Genomic DNA, 18545 nt, shown 5'->3' with positions numbered 1-18545 from the left:
ACAAACTTCAGCAGATGTAAGGTGCTTGGCCATTCTCGATTAGCCCACTCTGTCCAGAGGAATTTTTGAAAATGTCTTTTTGTCTAACTAACTGAGTGGACTTTGTGACCAGTGTTTTGGACCTGAATGCTTTCGAGAGACAAAACAAAGCAGAAGGACTTGGAATGGTGTCAGAAGAAGGCACCAGTGAGTACGCGCATCAGATGTTTTTATTTATTTATTCATTAGATATTGACATACTTCGTCACGACTGTATAGGTCCAAGAAGTTATTTTGATTACAAATGTATTGAATCCGTGTGTTCGTGTTGGTGTTTTTAAAGTCAAAGTTAAATGTCTGAGTTATATTTCAACGTGTTCATTGTATATGTAAAGTATGTTTGTGTTATGATGGGAAATGTCAGTGAAATCAGCGAGTGTTCCATGTTTACTGACAGCACCAATGTTTTGTCACTTATCATGTATTTTATCTTCTCTCCACTCCTCCACACGTCTCCGTCGTCAGATAAGAAGCTTGAACGTGGTAAATGGATGTGATTTAGCCGCCTTGCCGTGAGATTACCGTTAATCGGCTTCTCATCCCCCCTGTTCGAGTCAAGTAGAACTAATCCTTTGCTAGCTTTTGGTTTCTTCACGGTCATCATTTGGCTGTCACTAATTAGGGTCCAAAGGCTTTCCCAGTCTTGGACCCTGGTATGTCAAAATCTCAGCATGTTTAGCAGCACAGCATCAACATCCCTGGATATGGTTATTCGAGTTGAGTAGATCTGTCTTGCATGACCGTGTACCCTAAAATACCATTTGTCTTGTCACATGAATGATTGAATGTAGTGTGTCCTTAGTCAAATGTTTATACCCAGACTTTTTACCAATAAAATCTGATAAAATTAGAAAAGAGAAACATGATTTAGAAGTGTTTCAAATTAGCATTTTTAACACACTAATCTGTTATGAAGAAGCCTAAATATAGTGATTATCTGACTTAATCATCATTCATCGGCCTTTGATGTGTCCAATTTAGACGAAAAGGTCATGGCAGACGATGAATTCACGTGTGACCTCTTCCGCTTCTTACAACTTTTGTGCGAGGGCCACAATAACGGTGAGGGAATGTTTGTGACTGGATTCCAAGTTCCAAATGTTGTGACCGAACACATGGAACGCATGTTAATAATGCACGAGGATCTCCTGTCCTTAGATTTCCAGAACTACTTGAGAACTCAGACCGGGAGCACCACCACCATCAATGTCATAATTTGCACGGTGGACTACTTGTTACGACTCCAGGTAACCTCCCTTCATCATGTTTTTCATAAAAACTGTTTACTGAAAGCTATGCTCAACAAAAACAAAAATATTACACTTTTAATAATATCACACCGTATTTGTCTTATGAGTTTGCTTTGTTCTTAATGGCTCATGTTTTCTTTCGTTCATGATCAACCTCCAAAAAGACCCAGTTCTATCATCTAACGCTATTTTTTTCGGACGCGCAGGAGTCCATCAGTGACTTTTACTGGTACTACTCGGGCAAAGACATCATTGACGAGCCTGGCAAGAGAAACTTCTCGAAAGCCATGACGGTGGCCAAGCAGGTCTTCAACAGCTTGACTGAGTACATCCAGGTAAAACATGCTGGAGAAATATGACTTTATGCATTTGTTCCCAAAGGAAGGTTTTTTCACTTGTACACAAAACAGCACACATCAACAACAAAATAACAACAGACAACAGAAAAATCTCAAATATAAAAGACAGAAAAATAGAATAGACAAAGTACACACAATGTCCTCTGCTGTTTAGAAACTTTATGACTGCGACTTCTCTGAGCCACCACGAGCCTTTTTGCACCTGAGTGCGCTATACCTCTGGCCTGAAGGTGTGTTAAATGGCTGTTCTAGTTCTGTGAGGCTTGTTGTGAAGAATTTTGGTTTCTGTTCCCTTTATGAGTTTTGTTTTTTAACAGTCAACGGATTAAAGAAACAAGTTGAACTGTAGAGAATGCAGGGCTGGATATTGGATTGATAGAACAGTAAGAGCAGATTAAGAGTAACTTGAAGCCCTTTCCGTTTCCGTATTATTGATAGTCGCTTTTAGCTACGCTTTTGAAAGTCCGTGGTATGCTGTAAATGTCAGTGCACTTTTCTTACTTTAAGATATATAAAGCTGTCAATATTTCCAACCATTTAGTTGTCAATGACAATAGTTTGTTGCAGTGATGTGGCGTTGAATAAGAGTTCCTTGGCTATATTGACATTGATATGCAGATTGTGGTGCATTATCTGGTGAAGTGTATGACAATCTTATAGTCCAAGTCCATGGTGGAGTTATTGTCCTCAGGTAGAGCAAGAATGACCGTGTCACCAAAGTATTTCAAGTAAGGACTGATTTTATAATTTGTATTAAGTGTGTAAATTATAGAGCTAAGTACACAAGTTAATGGTGAGGGCAGATGCTATTGTGGAACCCAACGATACGAAGTGCTGTCTGTTACTCAGGAAGTTATTAAGAAGATGGAATTATTTAGACCTCTGTCCTGTTTTTTGAATCCTCATTAGTATTTTACTCAAGCACAGAGTTTTTTCTATTGTGCTGCTGTGGTGACTGAAAGTTTAAAAAAATCCACATTGACAACTTGCCCTGACTTACAGGGACCGTGTACAGGCAACCAGCAGTCGTTGGCACACAGCAGGCTGTGGGACGCCGTGGTGGGCTTCTTGCACGTCTTTGCTCACATGATGATGAAGTTGGCTCAGGTAAAACACATTGCATTTTGTTATTTTTATTTTACAAAATGTAATTGCAACAAGAATTATGTCTAATTGCAACAAATGAAGAATTAAGTCCTCTGGAAAAGGAAACTAATAATAGTGATTGGTGTTTAAATATGATTGAGAAACTTCTTTTTTTCATATTTTTGAAAATATAAACCGCATTTTTTTTTCTTACTTTTCTATGAAATGTATTTTGCTGTAAAATATGTTCACAGAAAAAAATATGTGCAAAGCATCATAATGATTTTTGAAATAACCAAATGTTGTTTTCGATTCCCTCTGCTTTTCTTCAGAATAAAGTATGTACCTATTTCAATGATTACAACCTTATTTATTAACTTGTGCTCCTTTCCCCCTTTCATTACTAGTTATTCACATTTTTCCTTGTTGCCAGATTGTTTTGGCTCCTTTAATGTGATGTTATTGTGTTAACATATTACTGTGACAACTATTCTGAGAACAGACTGTTGGGGAACTTTCTGTCCTTTTTCAGTCATTTATAATTAGCAGAAATTAATTTTAGAGACGTTTTACTTTGGTATTATAGACTCATATTTCTCTCCATATATCAAAAGTAAAATATGATGGTCATTCTGTTCAAACATAATGCTAACTTGATGATTCACTTAGCCCCCAGTGTGATCTTTATCTTGAATCCAGTAAAGATAGTCAAAACAATCTAGAAATATAAACATTCATTCATGTACCTTATTCATTTTTCTGACTGTCCTATTTCTGATGGTGCTGCCAACGTTAAAGACTTGACTCTTATTTAACTGTCAGCACTCGTTTCTAATATTGAATTTATTTACAGTCATTCAGGTGACCTAATCCACAAGTCTGCTGCTGTTAAACTGACCTTCGTTTTCATGTATGGTGTGTCAATAACTCCTGTACCATCTGACGTGGTGTGTTGCTAATAAATTGCACTCTACTAAAAAGGTTTTATTATACATAGTACCTGTAAAATTTATTTTTCATCCAATTTCCTCTTGCTACTGGTAAAATGCAGTTCTTTGAATTCCATTTTTTTAAAGAGTAAGATTGTTTTGGAGCAGAAATTAACATTTCTTATATCCCTGATAGATGCATCCTGATCCGGGACAACCAAATGGCGTAAGACTTTTCTTTTTCCACCCCCAGCAACATTCCATTTAAAGCATTTACTAAATTTGTTTCATTCTATACCAGTTACCTCTCCAACTGCTTCCTCATTCTTGATATATATGTATTGTCTACCTACATCCCTTTACCTTCCCTTTTCTGAACTTTTCTGTCATTGGGAACACTGTACCAGGCCAACACTTGCTAGAACATAAGGTTTTAGCGTCATGTTTTTCAATTCCTCCATCTCCAATATCAAAGTAAGAAAATAAAGCGCATAGTGTGATGATATTGTTACACTTTAGCAATTTTAAACGCCAATTTTAGTCCAAGTCAGGTTATGTATTTTACATAGTAATTCAAAGTTGTGTTTCAACAAGATGCAGACACAAGAGCTTTTACTTAGCAATCTAAAGATCTAATCTTTACTTAACCCTTTGTCAAAGGCTCATGCTCAGTGTAGGAACCTGCTCTGAATTATGAATTACTGAAATACACCAACCTATTTGATAGCAATTTAAATCAAGCTCACCTTTGAAACGTGTTTCATGAATTTTTGTGCCGTGCTCACCATTTTAATTTCACTATAAGGTCTAATCGAAGCTTCTAGAATTCTATACATATCAGTATAACATGACGCAAATCTGCCGTTTGATAGATATGACTTATATGTCAAACTGATGGACTTCAAATTCTGGAAAAAGATCAGAAAGGTTCATCTTATGTTCCTATTACATGAAACTAATCTTACAATATGAATCTAACAACAAAATAAATTCTCCTAAGTGCACTCAAAAGCCTTCAAATAAGACTGACCTGGCCAGGAGTCACATGGTTTTAGTTGTTCTTTTGCTTTCCTAAATGACCTAGTGCAATTTTTTTTTAGTGCTGGAAATTACTTTGCTATACATTTCTATGTGCTTTCTGCGTCTTCCTTCCACCCAGGCTGCAATAAGTTTCAGGTTATAGCGGCAAAGCTGATGTTTCCTACTCCAGAGTGTCTTTCTTTCTGTCCAACTTACTTCCATGTGTGCTCTTTGGGGTGTTAAAACTGTATTCTTCTTCCTAATAACCGCAAACCCAGGATCATTTTTGGAATAGAACACCCTGTGAGGTATTGTTTCTCAATGCCTTACTTTCCCATTAGAAGTATTCTTTAAGGACCACATTTAGCCCTCCAAGGAGAGTCTGGAATCAATAGTTTCTTTTTGACTCTTGTTATTTTGATTATTTTTACCCTTTTTTCAGGATTCGAGTCAAATCGGGCTGTTAAAAGAGCTTTTGGATCTGCAGAAGGACATGGTGGTGATGCTACTTTCTCTACTAGAAGGTAACACCTGAAATTTCGGTTTATAAATGAAACCAAAAAGGCATTTTAAAACACTTTTTGTGTGAAGCAATTTCATATTATAGTGGTGATTACTAAAGGAGTGATTACTAAATCCAACTTTTTTCTGGTGAAACAAGGAAAAAAGTACTCTTTCGGAAGGTAGATGTAGGTTGGTATATGCAGCAAACACTCTCATTTGGAAATTTTAGAATACTTCTAGACAATCTAAACAGATCATTCATGACATAACATTCATTGTCCCCATGACCCAACCTCCTAACAAAAGTCATATGTCTCAAATAGCAATTGCAGCTTAGTTTAACTCACTTCTGCCCTCACATTCCAGGTAACATTGTTAACGGCACCATTGCCAAGCAGATGGTGGATATGCTGGTTGAGTCCTCCAGCAACGTGGAAATGATCCTCAAGTTCTTCGACATGTTCCTCAAGCTGAAGGACATTGTGGCGTCCGATGCCTTCCGGGACTATGTCAGCGATCCCCGTGGCCTCATCTCCAAGAAGGACTTCTCCAAGGCCATGGACAGCCAGAAGCAGTATTCTCCTTCAGAAATCCAGTTCCTCCTCTCCTGTTCTGAGGCTGACGAGAACGAGATGATCAACTTTGAAGAGTTTGCTGACCGCTTCCAAGAGCCAGCCAAGGACATCGGTTTCAACATTGCTGTCCTCCTCACCAACCTGTCAGAACACGTCCCACACGACACCCGCCTGCAGAACTTCCTGGAGCAGGCAGAGAGCGTGCTCAACTACTTCCGTCCCTTCCTGGGTCGCATCGAGATCATGGGCGCTAGCCGCAAGATCGAGCGCATCTACTTTGAGATCAGCGAGGCCAACCGCAATCAGTGGGAGATGCCGCAGGTCCGGGAGTCCAAGCGGCAGTTCATCTTCGACGTGGTCAACGAGGGCGGCGAGAGCGAGAAGATGGAACTCTTTGTCAACTTCTGCGAGGACACTATCTTTGAGATGAACATCGCAGCCTCCATCTCAGAGCCTGAGGGAGAAGGCGCCGAAGATGAAGATGAGGAGGAAGAGGAAGAGGAGACTGGCAAAGAGGGTGATGCCGGCGAAGGGGAGGAAGGCAACGGTGAAACGGAGCCGCCAGAGTCCACCTCGGCCTTTGCAGATTTTATTTCTAGCGTGGTCAACTTCTTCAACATGTTTACATTCCGCAACCTACGTCGGCGCTACCGCAAACTGCGCAAGATGACCATAAAGGAGATGGTGATAGGCTTAGTCACGTTCGTCTACAGGGTCCTCATGGGCATCCTGATGTTTGTCTACAACATCTGTAAGGGATTCTTCACTCTCATTTGGAAAGCGCTCTTCGGCGGAGGTCTGGTGGAGGGCGCCAAGAAGATGACAGTGACTGAAATCCTTGCAAGCATGCCGGACCCCACACAGGACGAGGTTCACGGGGACTTGCCGCCTGAGCCAGGAGCCAGAGAGGTTCAAGTTTCTGATGGAGCAGCTGACATGGAACCGGGGGGAGGCGAAGAGGAAGAGGAGGACGGAGAGGAACGAGAAGGGGGACGTCTGCCTGGTTTCAACGCTCCTGGCGGACTTGGAGATTTTGGGGAGACGACACCAGAAGAACCACCCACTCCAGAGGGAACGCCGCTGCTCAAGAGGAAATTGGTAAGAAATTAACTAATTTAATATTTCAGTGATTTTATGCCACTACTTGAGAGATCATCTGCATTCTTTACCTTAGTTGGACGGAGCAGGTGAAGGACATGAAGAGGGACAAGGAGGAGAAACCGCTGAAACTAAAGAAGCTGCCCCAGAGACCGAGAAAGCAGAGTATGTGGTTTCACTAATTGAGTGTATTATGGCTTGTGTAATAATACTAAGAATTTGAAAATGTGCGTTTATGCTCTCATTCTTTAAATTGAATCATTCAGTTCAGTGTTGACAGGTAGCAAACTGGAAAGCTTTTATTTTGACAAATGAACAGAACTGAGAGCGACGAGAAAAAGCCAGAGAAGGCCGAGCCTGAGCCCGAGGTGAAGGAGGAAGAACCTGAGGAGCCAGAGGAGCCCGCGGTAAAAACCAAGGTTAAGAAGGAGAAGAAACTAGCAGAGGAAGGCTTTGAGCTGTGGAATGAGCTTGAGGTCCAGAGGATAAAATTCATGGTAGGGTGATTCCCAGATCTCAAACTACTCTTGTATTTTCAGATATCAAATGTCATTTTTAGTATTTATGATGTTTTGATCACTGTATTTATGTATAAGTGTCATTTCTTAACTTATTTTTCTTAATGTCTCCTTGCAGAACTACCTCTCTAGAAACTTCTACAACCTGCGCTTCTTGGCCCTTTTTATCGCCTTTGCCCTCAATTTTATACTGCTTTTCTATAAGGTTTGTTTTTGGACTGACTATATTTTAAAATTCAAAACGACTGTAAGAAAACGTGTTTTCTGTTCGTTCCTTTCAGGTGTCGGACAGTCCGCCAGGCGAGGAAGAATTTGAAGGATCTGGTCTGTTTGAAGCTGGCTCAGGACTGTTTGAAGGCTCTGGTAGTGATGAGGAAGGATCTGGATTTGAAGATGGAGGAGAGGACGATGAAGAAGAAGGGCCCCTCTACTACTTCCTGGAAGAGAGCACTGGATACATGGAACCCGCCTTGGCTTTCCTCAGCATTGTCCACACTGTCATATCATTTCTTTGTATCATCGGCTATAACTGCCTCAAGGTAAAAGGTTTGAATTTTTGAATATGATTTGCAACTCATCTGAATTAAGATAGTTCTCGAATCTGTGAAATGAGTGCCAATAGAAGTTGGTGAAAACCTAAATATGTTTCCACAGATTTTCTATTCATTTTTGTGGGCAGTAAACGCATTTGCACATAATGAATTGACATTCAAACATTCTCCCTGTCATGGCTCCATCAAGGTTCCTCTGGTAATCTTCAAAAGAGAAAAAGAGCTGGCCAGAAAGCTGGAGTTCGATGGTGTCTATGTGACAGAACAGCCTGAAGACGACGATATCAAGGGCCAGTGGGACAGACTGGTTCTTAACACTCCGTAAGAGCACATATTTTACCAAATGCCAATTCAAACTCTTTGGCTGTTTCTAAAATAAGAATAAACGTGGTCCAATTAATCTCAGCCATCTTGTTGAACAATAATGTTTGACTTTTTAAATTTAAACTGACGATAAAAGTTAAAACTTTTGTTTAATCCGCACCATTTCTCAAAACAAATGGTGGTCACGTCATCCTCTTTTAGCAGAATTAAAAATTCATGGTTTTGACATATTAAACCCACTAGACAAAAACTATTTAATAGTTCAGTGTTCTGTTTTAAAATAAAGGAATTGAATGGTTATTCAGGGTTCTTCTTTGGAATCCATCTTAAGATGACAGAAATCTTCCTACCCCCACTTTGTCTGGTGAATTGTTTGGTAACCTGCTTCATGTAAAAATTGATCAAATGTATGTTCATCTATTATGGAAACTGGATACCTTATAAAAACATGAATTATAATGATTCCTTTTCCTATCATTGCAGGACTTTCCCTAACAACTACTGGGACAAGTTTGTTAAAAGAAAGGTGAGCTTTTCATTTGTTTCTTATAGTTCAACATAAAAAAAAAGAGTCATTAAAAAATATTTTTCCAAGGTGCTGGATAAATATGGCGACATCTATGGAAGGGAGAGAATCGCAGAGCTGCTGGGAATGGACTTGGCCTCACTGGATGTCAGTGCCATGACGCATGACAAGAAACCTGAGCCTGATAACTCGGTCTTTAGCTGGTATGCTTGTTCTGCCCACATTTAAGCTTGAATAATGGGGCTTTTTCATGCTAAGATAAGTCTTGAATGCTATTGCTAAACTTTTAGAATTGGGCTACTGTAAATGAATGAATGCTTACGCTAGAAAGTCATCTTTGCCTCAGCCGTTACAACTGAGTAGAAGCTAGCTTTTAGTCGTTGTCACATTCTCAATTATTTTCTGTCAAGGGCATCCTGATGTGCCACTGCCCGATAGTGTAGTGGAAGTGCAATTGCCCCCTTTTTATCGAACAGTTAAAGAATAGAAAAATGTCCCCAGGGTCAAACGCGCACCCATTGACTGAGCCCGCCGAACTATTTGAGAGCCACTGTCTTACGGAAAGTTATTAACTTACAATAAGTAGTCAATTTTGCCCTTCTGAAGTTGCTTGTCTTAGATTCAATATTTTACCTGATTATGAATCTCCTCTGCATTTTTTCAGGATAACTTCAATTGACATTAAGTACCAGATCTGGAAGTTTGGTGTTGTGTTCACTGACAACGTGAGTTCAAGACACCAAAGGGTTCGGATAGGAAATTGTATAACCCTTTCTGACTTGCTTTTTTCCAATTCTTGTAGACTTTCCTGTACTTGGTCTGGTACATGCTCATGTCTATGCTTGGTCATTACAACAACTTCTTCTTTGCCGCTCACCTGTTGGATATCGCCATGGGCGTCAAAACTCTGCGCACTATCCTGTCCTCGGTTACCCACAACGGAAAGCAGGTGAAGGGAGAAATTCTTTGGGAAACCACAGCCAAAATCTGAAAAATATGGTTTGCAACAAATTATTTTTTCGGAACAATAGCAGAACTTTTCAGACCAGCTCATATTGAGTTTTCCTTGTGATCACATACTTTCATTTTTCCAATCCTGTTTTATCGTATTGGGCAAAATCAAATGGTTTTGTTTAAACATGATGTAGTCCTTTTAAATAAAAATGAAGATCCCCTGACTCATTTTAGCAGAAGTGGTACGCCTTTCCAGACCAAAAGAGTGATGGAGCTTAATGAAAAAGATTGTCCTTTTTTAGAAAGGATCTGCTGAAGAGAGGTATTCAAAAGTTATGGAAATTGGGGGTGATTAATAGAGGCCAATATGTTGTTTAAAAATATCAAGGATCCTTTTTATTATTTTTGGTGTTTTTTAGGTTGATTTTTTTTTTACCAACTAATGCTTTGTATTAGTTTGCTTTTTTAATGTATTCTACATATGGTATATTGGTTGTGTGCAAGGTATAAAAATGATTCTGTCATTAAACGTAACTGTAATTCTCATAAAACTGATCCTCCTTCATTCAGTAATGTCAAATAGACTGTTTCAATTTATTTTCAATTGTTTTCGAATTGTATCCTTAATGGGACATCAACTTTGTGATTAACCCATTTCAGAAAGTCTGCCAAAGTACAAACTAGCAAGAGACAACAAAATAAGACTTATTCTTTTTCTTCCTTCTTGTGTTGTTCATAGCTCATGATGACGGTGGGTCTGCTGGCCGTTGTTGTGTACCTCTACACCGTTGTGGCCTTCAACTTCTTCCGCAAGTTCTATAACAAGAGCGAGGACGAGGACGAGCCTGACATGAAGTGCGACGACATGATGACGGTGCGTACCATATTTTACTATAATGGATTTTAAATTATTTCATTTCACAATTCAGCTCTACCATTATTTTGTTGTAATCCTCTTGGTTGTTTCCACCACAGTGCTACCTGTTTCACATGTACGTCGGAGTCCGAGCCGGTGGCGGCATCGGTGATGAGATCGAAGACCCGGCCGGGGACGAATACGAGCTCTACCGAGTGGTCTTCGATATCACTTTCTTTTTCTTCGTCATCGTCATCCTGCTGGCCATCATTCAGGGTACCAGACTGCCGCTCGCCAGCAGCAATTGTAGTAGACTCCGCTTGAGTCGCAAAAAAACAACAACACAGTAATAGACTTGCCATTAGAAAATGCTAAACCCCCCAAATACAAAACACAATCTCTACGTTTTACCAGACGCAATCCTTTAAATATTGTGACTCTAAGCTCTCTAGATATTAAGGCAATCTTACTATCGTGATATCACTATGTTAAAGTTATTATTAACGTCCTTGTGGTGAATGTCCTGACCAACAATGATTTGTGTGGTTCCAGGTCTGATCATTGATGCTTTCGGGGAACTGAGAGATCAGCAGGAGCAGGTCAGGGAGGACATGGAGGTAAGTTCACCCATCTTAGTGCTTGCTTCCTCTTTGATATACTATTTTGTTTCACGGTCTGCCTCGCCTATTTTTGAGTGAATGAGGGTATTCATATTTTTTATCCGGGCACAGCACCCAAAAATATAAAAACAGCATCAACCGTTAAATCATAGATCCGACGGCGCTTGTTTTTAGTCAATCAGAACATGAGGCAGACAGCCGGTGGCTGCCAATTTAGGTTGGCCATCTTTAGATCACAAACAATGTACATGTCTCGATCAAATCAACGTGTAGAGGATTGGTGGGACCCGGAACAAAGTTATTTGTTCTACAGTGTGTGTTATATTTCTATTAAATTGAAGTTTATGCTTCTGTTGGATCGGGTCGTTGTCAGTGAGAGAATATGATACTGTGAGCTTCTGGCCATTGAATTTGTCTGACGTAACATCGGTCACTTCGTAGTCTGGGATTGGTGTACGGTATTCAATGTATAATTTTTTTTTTCTCAGTTAATGGATAACTTTATTGTATGTGTTTTGCAATAATTAGATAAATAACCACAGGAACCAATGCGGTCCTCGTTTACTGGTGTGAAGTTTGTAAGTTGCTGTGGCCGCTTTACTTGCACTTTTTCTATATATCGCTGCACCCTCATTAGCATAAGACAATAACAAATACAAGTGAATTTGGCGTTTCGTAATTAAAATAAGAATAGTCAATTATAGGATGAATGAAATATGCGATTCGTGATCCAGTATATCAAATTCACGAAACTTGTGATGTAATTTCCATATTTTTCTCACCGGAGACTTTAAACAAATGGAAATTTCACCACTTGTTTAATAAATTTGATTCACTGGATCACTCAATGTGTATATCCTCTATATACCATTATCTCTCACAGATCGGAATCTATTTCTATGTGTAGTTGGTAAGGAGCTTCTGACTTCCTCGTAGATCACCAACATTTTGCATCCCCCCTGCAAGATTAGCGTTTATGGATACCTTGATGCCATGACTATAAGTCTGCATATCATAATTGAGACCCTTTTCGACCGACTTTTGAGATAAGTTTGCATAACGTGGAAGAAATGATATGGCTATGCCATCAGGAATATTGACTATTGGGTGGCTCGTTGTTTTTCGGCCGCCATATTTGCTAAGCTTGTGATACATAGATACCGTAACTAAGGTGGCCGTGGCTTAGCGCTCACTGTCGGATGTATGAATTAACAAAAAGGAACAACAAAATATTTTCCAAAAACAGAAAAAATACATTTGAACAATACAATAACAATACAATAACATTATACATAACTTTTCTCACCCCGGCCACCATCTCTTCGACCTGCTGCCTTCCGGCAAGCGCTACAGGTCACACAAAGCAAAAACGAACAGACTCAGAGACAGTTTCTTCCCCACAGCCATTACCACCCTAAACAGACACCGCACAAAAAACTGAAAACTGTTGCAAAAAAACTACCTCACACGTATGTAAATGGTACTCACGTACATGCTGTCTGCACTATGTTTGTTCACTGCTCAAACAGACACCGCACAAAAAAAACCTGAAAACTCGTGCCAACACTACCTCATACGAATATAATGTTACTCATATCTTGTTCTTGCACATGTCGACTGCACTACGTTTAATGCTCAAATTGCACAATGTCTGACCATTTCCTGTTTCATGCTGACTTTTTTTGCACTATGATGACTTTGCACCAAATGCAATATTGCACAACCGTTACGATACCAACGTTATCACGACAACCCTGTATGTAACATCCCACATGCCGACATTTCTTGTGTAAATACCATGTAAATTATAACTATAGCCTTATCCCCCTTGTCTTATAACATTATCTTCTCTGTTCCTTTATCTTCTTGCTCATACCTCACTATGAGTGTGTAAAACTGGAGTGTCATGCCCAATTTCGTTGTCACAATATGTTAGCCCATTTGTAACAATGACAATAAAGGTATATTCTATTCTATTCTATCTTCTATTCTAAACCTGTGCCCAAAGGGAGTAGGCTGAAGCCGAGGCTTAGGTGCCCACCCCTGTTACATTGTTTTCCTTTCAGGGAAAACGTATTCAAAACCAAAACAAGAAAACAAAAATGTATTCCTCAAAGAAAATTACATTTCAATATTATAGCTCAAACATAATGCGATACCAAAGATTTCATAATTATAATAACAATATCACTCCTATAGCATATGATACCCAAAGAAAATCCTGATGTATTAATCTTATTTAGTATATTTATCCAAAAACAGTATACACTTTTGAAATTTGATTTAAATATGAACCAGTTTTAAGGTCATCACCTAACTTTTTCTAAAACTTAATAGCTTTTGTGGTAGATCCATGGCTTTTCAATGTTGTTTGAAAATACTGGACCTTGAAGTTATGCATTCCCCTTAGTGTCTGTCCTGGTGGGAAACAACTGTTGAATCTTTGTTAGTCATTGGTTTTAGATAGATAGATACTTTATTCATCCCCGAAGGGAAATTCACATTTCCAGCAGCATCCCTGAGCTGAGAACAATACAATAATAAAGCAAAAAGAATACAATATACAAATACCCAGTGTGACGTGCAATGCCCACTGTAGCGTTGCGTTTCCCTGGGACACTTCTGTTGGCAAACAACACCCGATCTCCCACGACGAGGGGTGATCCTTTGGCCCTATGGTTGTACAGCTTGGCATGGCGAGTCTGTTCTCTGAGAGTGTTCCTCCGTACAATCTGAGCAGCTTCATGTAGATCCTTCTTCAGATGGGTAACAAAGTCAGAGTAGCTAACAACAGCATCATTGGTACTAGCATGATGAAACATGACATCGACAGGGAGACGAGGGATCCTCCCAAACACTAGGTAGAACGGTGCAAACCCTGTTAGTGCTACACAGAATTTGATGTTTCACATGTTGGATTTCATAAAAAGTTTGTTTGTATGTTCTTTATATCCAGGGTCATGCACAATCCTAAAAGCTTGTTTTCTGTAATCGAATAAGTGATTCTTTATTACTCTTTTATGTATTTCCCCAAATGGTTATAAATCTCTTGGTTCTCCTCCTACAGACCAAATGCTTCATCTGTGGAATCGGCAGTGATTACTTTGACACGACCCCGCACGGCTTCGAAACGCACACTTTGGAAGAACACAACTTGGCCAATTACATGTGAGTGTCTCTTTTTGGTCACCCATTATTCTTTAACTACATACTGGTAATCCCTCACTTTTTTCTTGCAGGTTCTTCCTAATGTATCTCATCAACAAGGATGAAACGGAGCACACGGGACAGGTCAGTCCTCTTGTCTGTCAAGTCTAAGCTTCTATTAGGCTTATTTATCAGGGTTCGTGTGCATGAAATCGTTGAAAGTGCTTTAATTTTAAGGTTGTTTTCTAAGTCAGGAAAATGCTTGAATTTTGGGTAAAGTTCTTGAATATGCTAGGAATTGTTGCCATGTTTCTTGGCAGTCTGATTCTATAAAACCATGCAATCAATGAAGGAAAAAATAAAATAAAAGGGTGTGAAAATGACACTGAAACGCCTGCTTTGGTGGATTGTAATTATGGCGTTATCATGTGCAGTGTCACCAACCCCTGGTCGCACCTTAGAGGACAACTCTATTTAGAAAACCCCCTTTTTTGGCTCGGTTTACTGAGAATACCCCAAATGGAACCTCTGTTTTTGTATGATATATTATCAATAATAATAAAATATTACCCAAACAGCAAAATCTAGCTGGACCAAAACTGGGCCAGATGTGCTGAAAGGTTCCGAATCAGTAAAACACATACCCATTGATTACTTTGAAAAAAATAGATATATTTTAATGTACGCGCGTTCGGTCTGCAAGGTCCGCCCCATAGCAGCCCTGAACCAATCAATTCAACCATCAGACCAACGGTCCGGGCCATAACTGCTACATGTGTGCTGATCGGGCGTGAGTACGATGCAGATCTGTTGACTTGTGGATGGATCCGGCACAATGTCAGCTGCTATCTGGGTATATGCACCAAATTATTTAGTAATCAGTAATTTTATGTTTTGCACAGGATCCCTGAAAAACACGTGAAATGTAAATTAAAATATTCACAGATCCACACAAAATATTAAAATACAAAACATTTTTACCTTTTTACACACTAAACAAATTTAAAGTCGAACAAAGACACAAAATTCCTGAAAATGCAAACCAATAAAATTTAAATTAGAACTATAAACTCTTTAGTACTATGAATAGATCATAAAACTATTTACAATTCTATTTTAACAAATTTAAATCCTCTGAAAAACATGCAAAAACTATAAATTAAAATGCAGTAGCTCAGGAGGTAGAGCGCTCGTGTTGGGATCAAGGGATCCCAGTTCGAATCCCGGCTTGTCTGTGTTACATGTCGAAGTGTCCTTGGGTAAGACACTGAACCCCTAATACCCCCAATAAGCAGGTTAGCGTCTTACATGGCTGCAATACAATGCCGCTATTGGGAAATGTGAAGCACACTGTAAAGCGCTTTGGGAAGTCATTGACTTGAAAAGCGCTATATAAATGCAGATCATTTCATTTCAAAATAAGTGAAACAAAAACAAAAGATCACCCGTCGATTGAAAGCTTGAATGGAGTCTTATTCAGAGCAATCAATATAATTAAAATGGCTGATTTTTCAGTTTTTTTACATACAGTAGTTTAGTTTTTTGTCTTCCGTATTCAACTCAATTATTACCCAACACCAATAGATCCCTTTCGTGTTTGTAAACAATTGTGACAAAGCCAAGTGCGCAAATACATTGTTGAGGCAGAATGGCAGATTTCATGTCAGTTTACTGCAGACCATTGAGACAATAATATTGTAGATCACAAGAAGGAAAAAGCTCAAAATAGCACAGAGTACAGCATGTCCTAGCAGCAAGATAGCAACCCTATTTTAGTCATCAAAGTACACATAAAAAAAGGTCTTTTGATTGGCGCTGGATTTCTTCTTTTGAAAATACAAGGGAATTTGACAAACTGGCCTTGAAAGTGCGTGTACTTGGCCATGAAAAAGGTGTACGAACCTTGATTTATATTTACTTTATTTTGGACCGCACTAGAACTTTGACCTGTCATGCGTTTCCTAGGAGTCCTACGTGTGGAAGATGTACCAAGAGCGCTGCTGGGACTTCTTCCCAGCCGGGGACTGCTTCCGAAAGCAGTATGAGGATCAGCTTGGATAACACAACCCAAGAGCTTGCAAGATTGAGATAGGCAGACACATCTGAGTAGAGAAGTCAACCAATCTATGCACACTTTAACTGCAGCAGCATCCAAATCGATCAAAAAAGTATTATGACAGGATTAAGGCCTTTTTAAAAAAAGAAAACAACATACCCGTAGATTGCCTTGCTTTTAAACGTATGCGTGCTCACACAAACATCAGATGCTGTTGTCTGCATCACAGCTCATCTACACTCCAAACTGTGCCTGAACGCAACATGTTCATCCAACGGATTGAATGTGAACGTGAAGACGCTTGTGTTTTAGTGCCTATTGCAACGTAAATGGTTTTTAATTTGACTTATTGTTTCTTTAGAGGAGAGGGGAGATGCTTTATTTGCAATGAGAACTTTTGATAATATGGGTCATCAATATTTAACTTTTTAGCACCCATTTTTATTCCTCAGCTCATACCAACTTAATCACCGAGTGACAGCTCAATGGGCTAAAACTAAAAAAGAACCTTCTTTGCAGTTATAAATTATGTGTGCCCTTGCAAGTCTAAACAAACATTATGAATAATGCCTTAACGAATGACTGCATGAATTATACATTTGCAAGCTAAGGGGATACATTCAATATAGATTATTATTGCAGAGAATTTTCGGGGAATGTGGATATTTATTTCTTATTGATTTATGGCAAAATTGAATGTTTGAATTTAAAAGGATTAAGATAATTACTAGTACCACCAAATTTTTCCAGTATTTATCCATCGTAGCTAGGTGGCTTGCACTGCTCTCATTGACAGCTGTCTAACTTCTTTAAAAATAAATAAATCAAAAACTAGCAAGTTAAATTCCTACCAACTAAGCCAAAATATAAGTTTGTTTCACATATGCAGAAACAGTGATTTGTAGAACTGGATCCTCAAAATCATTGCAAGTTAACATGTATGACTCCACATGACTGAAGTGGGTAAGGAAACTCAAAATATTGTGTCTCAATTTGTAATTCACAGCAATTATTTTTGAAAATAACCCAATATGGGCTCAAAAAATACTGCGCTATTTTAACCAAGCAGTCTGGTGGTGGCATTTTGCTTCATTGAGACAGCTTATTGTGTTGTCTAGCTTGAAACATATTTTGGCTGCCATTGGGGTGCATTCATAGACAATCACTTGTAACTCAGAATGTTTATTCATGTTTTTCGAATGATACTCTGATTTTTGAATCCTCAAAAAGTCATGAGCGAAGGCTCGCCAGTGTGTGCCATTGAGGCCATTCAGTGCAAGTGGACTGTACTGACACTTTGAAGTCTTATGGATTTATTTATTGTTCCCACGCCGATGACTGTTTTCGGCCTTACCAGTTAGCGAGGAGAAGGCGGGATTGAATGTGCGTGTTTCAAAGGGGCCTTTAAGACAAGAAGGTGTATTTTACATACCAGAGAAACATCTATTTATTTTTTTTCCTTTGGAGGATTCCAACATGTCACATGTTGTTAGCGTGTAGCAGTGAGATGTGTGACGTTTGGGGCAAAGACAATTTTGGAGTGCGTGCTGACTCTCAGGTGCCAAAAAATTGGATTGATTTGGGCGGCCTTCAAGCCCGCACGTTGACTGAACTCTGTTTCGCGCTCACAATAAAACGGGTTCACTCAAAAAGCCTGGGAGCCAGTGTCCTGATTTGCATGTGCATGAAAGCAACCCAGTCAGGGTGGTGCGGAAGCAAAAGGGCAGAAACACAAATTCAAAACATGTACAACACCCATTCTTCTTTATAAGGACTCCATTGCACACTCAGCTCTTCCAAAGAAGGCAACACCAAATCACTTTTCTCTTTAATAAATAAAATCATCCAGCCTCCCCAATCCTTACCCCCCATTTTTACTACACCTACACCTGCAACTCACTGTTTCTTTAATGACGAATGCAGACCCTCCACCAGTTCCTCAGTTTCCCCCTTTCTCTCTCGAAACCTGAACCTTTTCCCCTACAGTAATCCATTCTCCTCTTTTCATCTACCCTGTAAACTGAATTACCGTATTTTCCGCACTATAGGGCGCACCGGGTTATAGGGCGCACCCCCAAAAAATAGTTTTTGGTCCTATATCTTCCATAGATAAGGCGCACCGGATTATAAGGC

The 18545-nt window shown here is 39.4% G+C and overlaps 1 protein-coding gene across 1 annotated transcript in view; it reads left to right on the top strand.

Annotated features, from left to right (window-relative positions):
- The window catches only part of ryr1b (ryanodine receptor 1b (skeletal)), an 83127-nt gene extending 65070 nt beyond the window's left edge, over nt 1-18057 (top strand). Inside the window, 23 exon segments of the mRNA XM_088345665.1 lie at nt 113-186; nt 505-522; nt 1021-1101; nt 1198-1286; nt 1496-1624; nt 2651-2755; nt 5126-5207; nt 5554-6860; nt 6937-7025; nt 7180-7357; nt 7497-7583; nt 7660-7917; nt 8120-8250; nt 8737-8779; nt 8849-8982; nt 9444-9504; nt 9582-9728; nt 10473-10607; nt 10709-10865; nt 11142-11206; nt 14277-14377; nt 14449-14500; nt 16322-18057. Coding sequence (XP_088201791.1) covers nt 113-186; nt 505-522; nt 1021-1101; nt 1198-1286; nt 1496-1624; nt 2651-2755; nt 5126-5207; nt 5554-6860; nt 6937-7025; nt 7180-7357; nt 7497-7583; nt 7660-7917; nt 8120-8250; nt 8737-8779; nt 8849-8982; nt 9444-9504; nt 9582-9728; nt 10473-10607; nt 10709-10865; nt 11142-11206; nt 14277-14377; nt 14449-14500; nt 16322-16417 — 3619 coding nt within the window. The 3' untranslated portion in view covers nt 16418-18057.
- The last annotated feature ends 488 nt before the right edge of the window (nt 18058-18545 follow it).

Source organism: Urocampus carinirostris, chromosome 10 (assembly GCF_059441175.1).
Source record: "Urocampus carinirostris isolate Australia breed hairy pipefish chromosome 10, RoL_Ucar_1.0, whole genome shotgun sequence".
NCBI lineage: Eukaryota > Metazoa > Chordata > Actinopteri > Syngnathiformes > Syngnathidae > Urocampus > Urocampus carinirostris.
The sequence above is the reverse complement of the archived record's forward strand: the minus strand, read 5'-3'. Positions and strand labels throughout refer to the sequence as shown.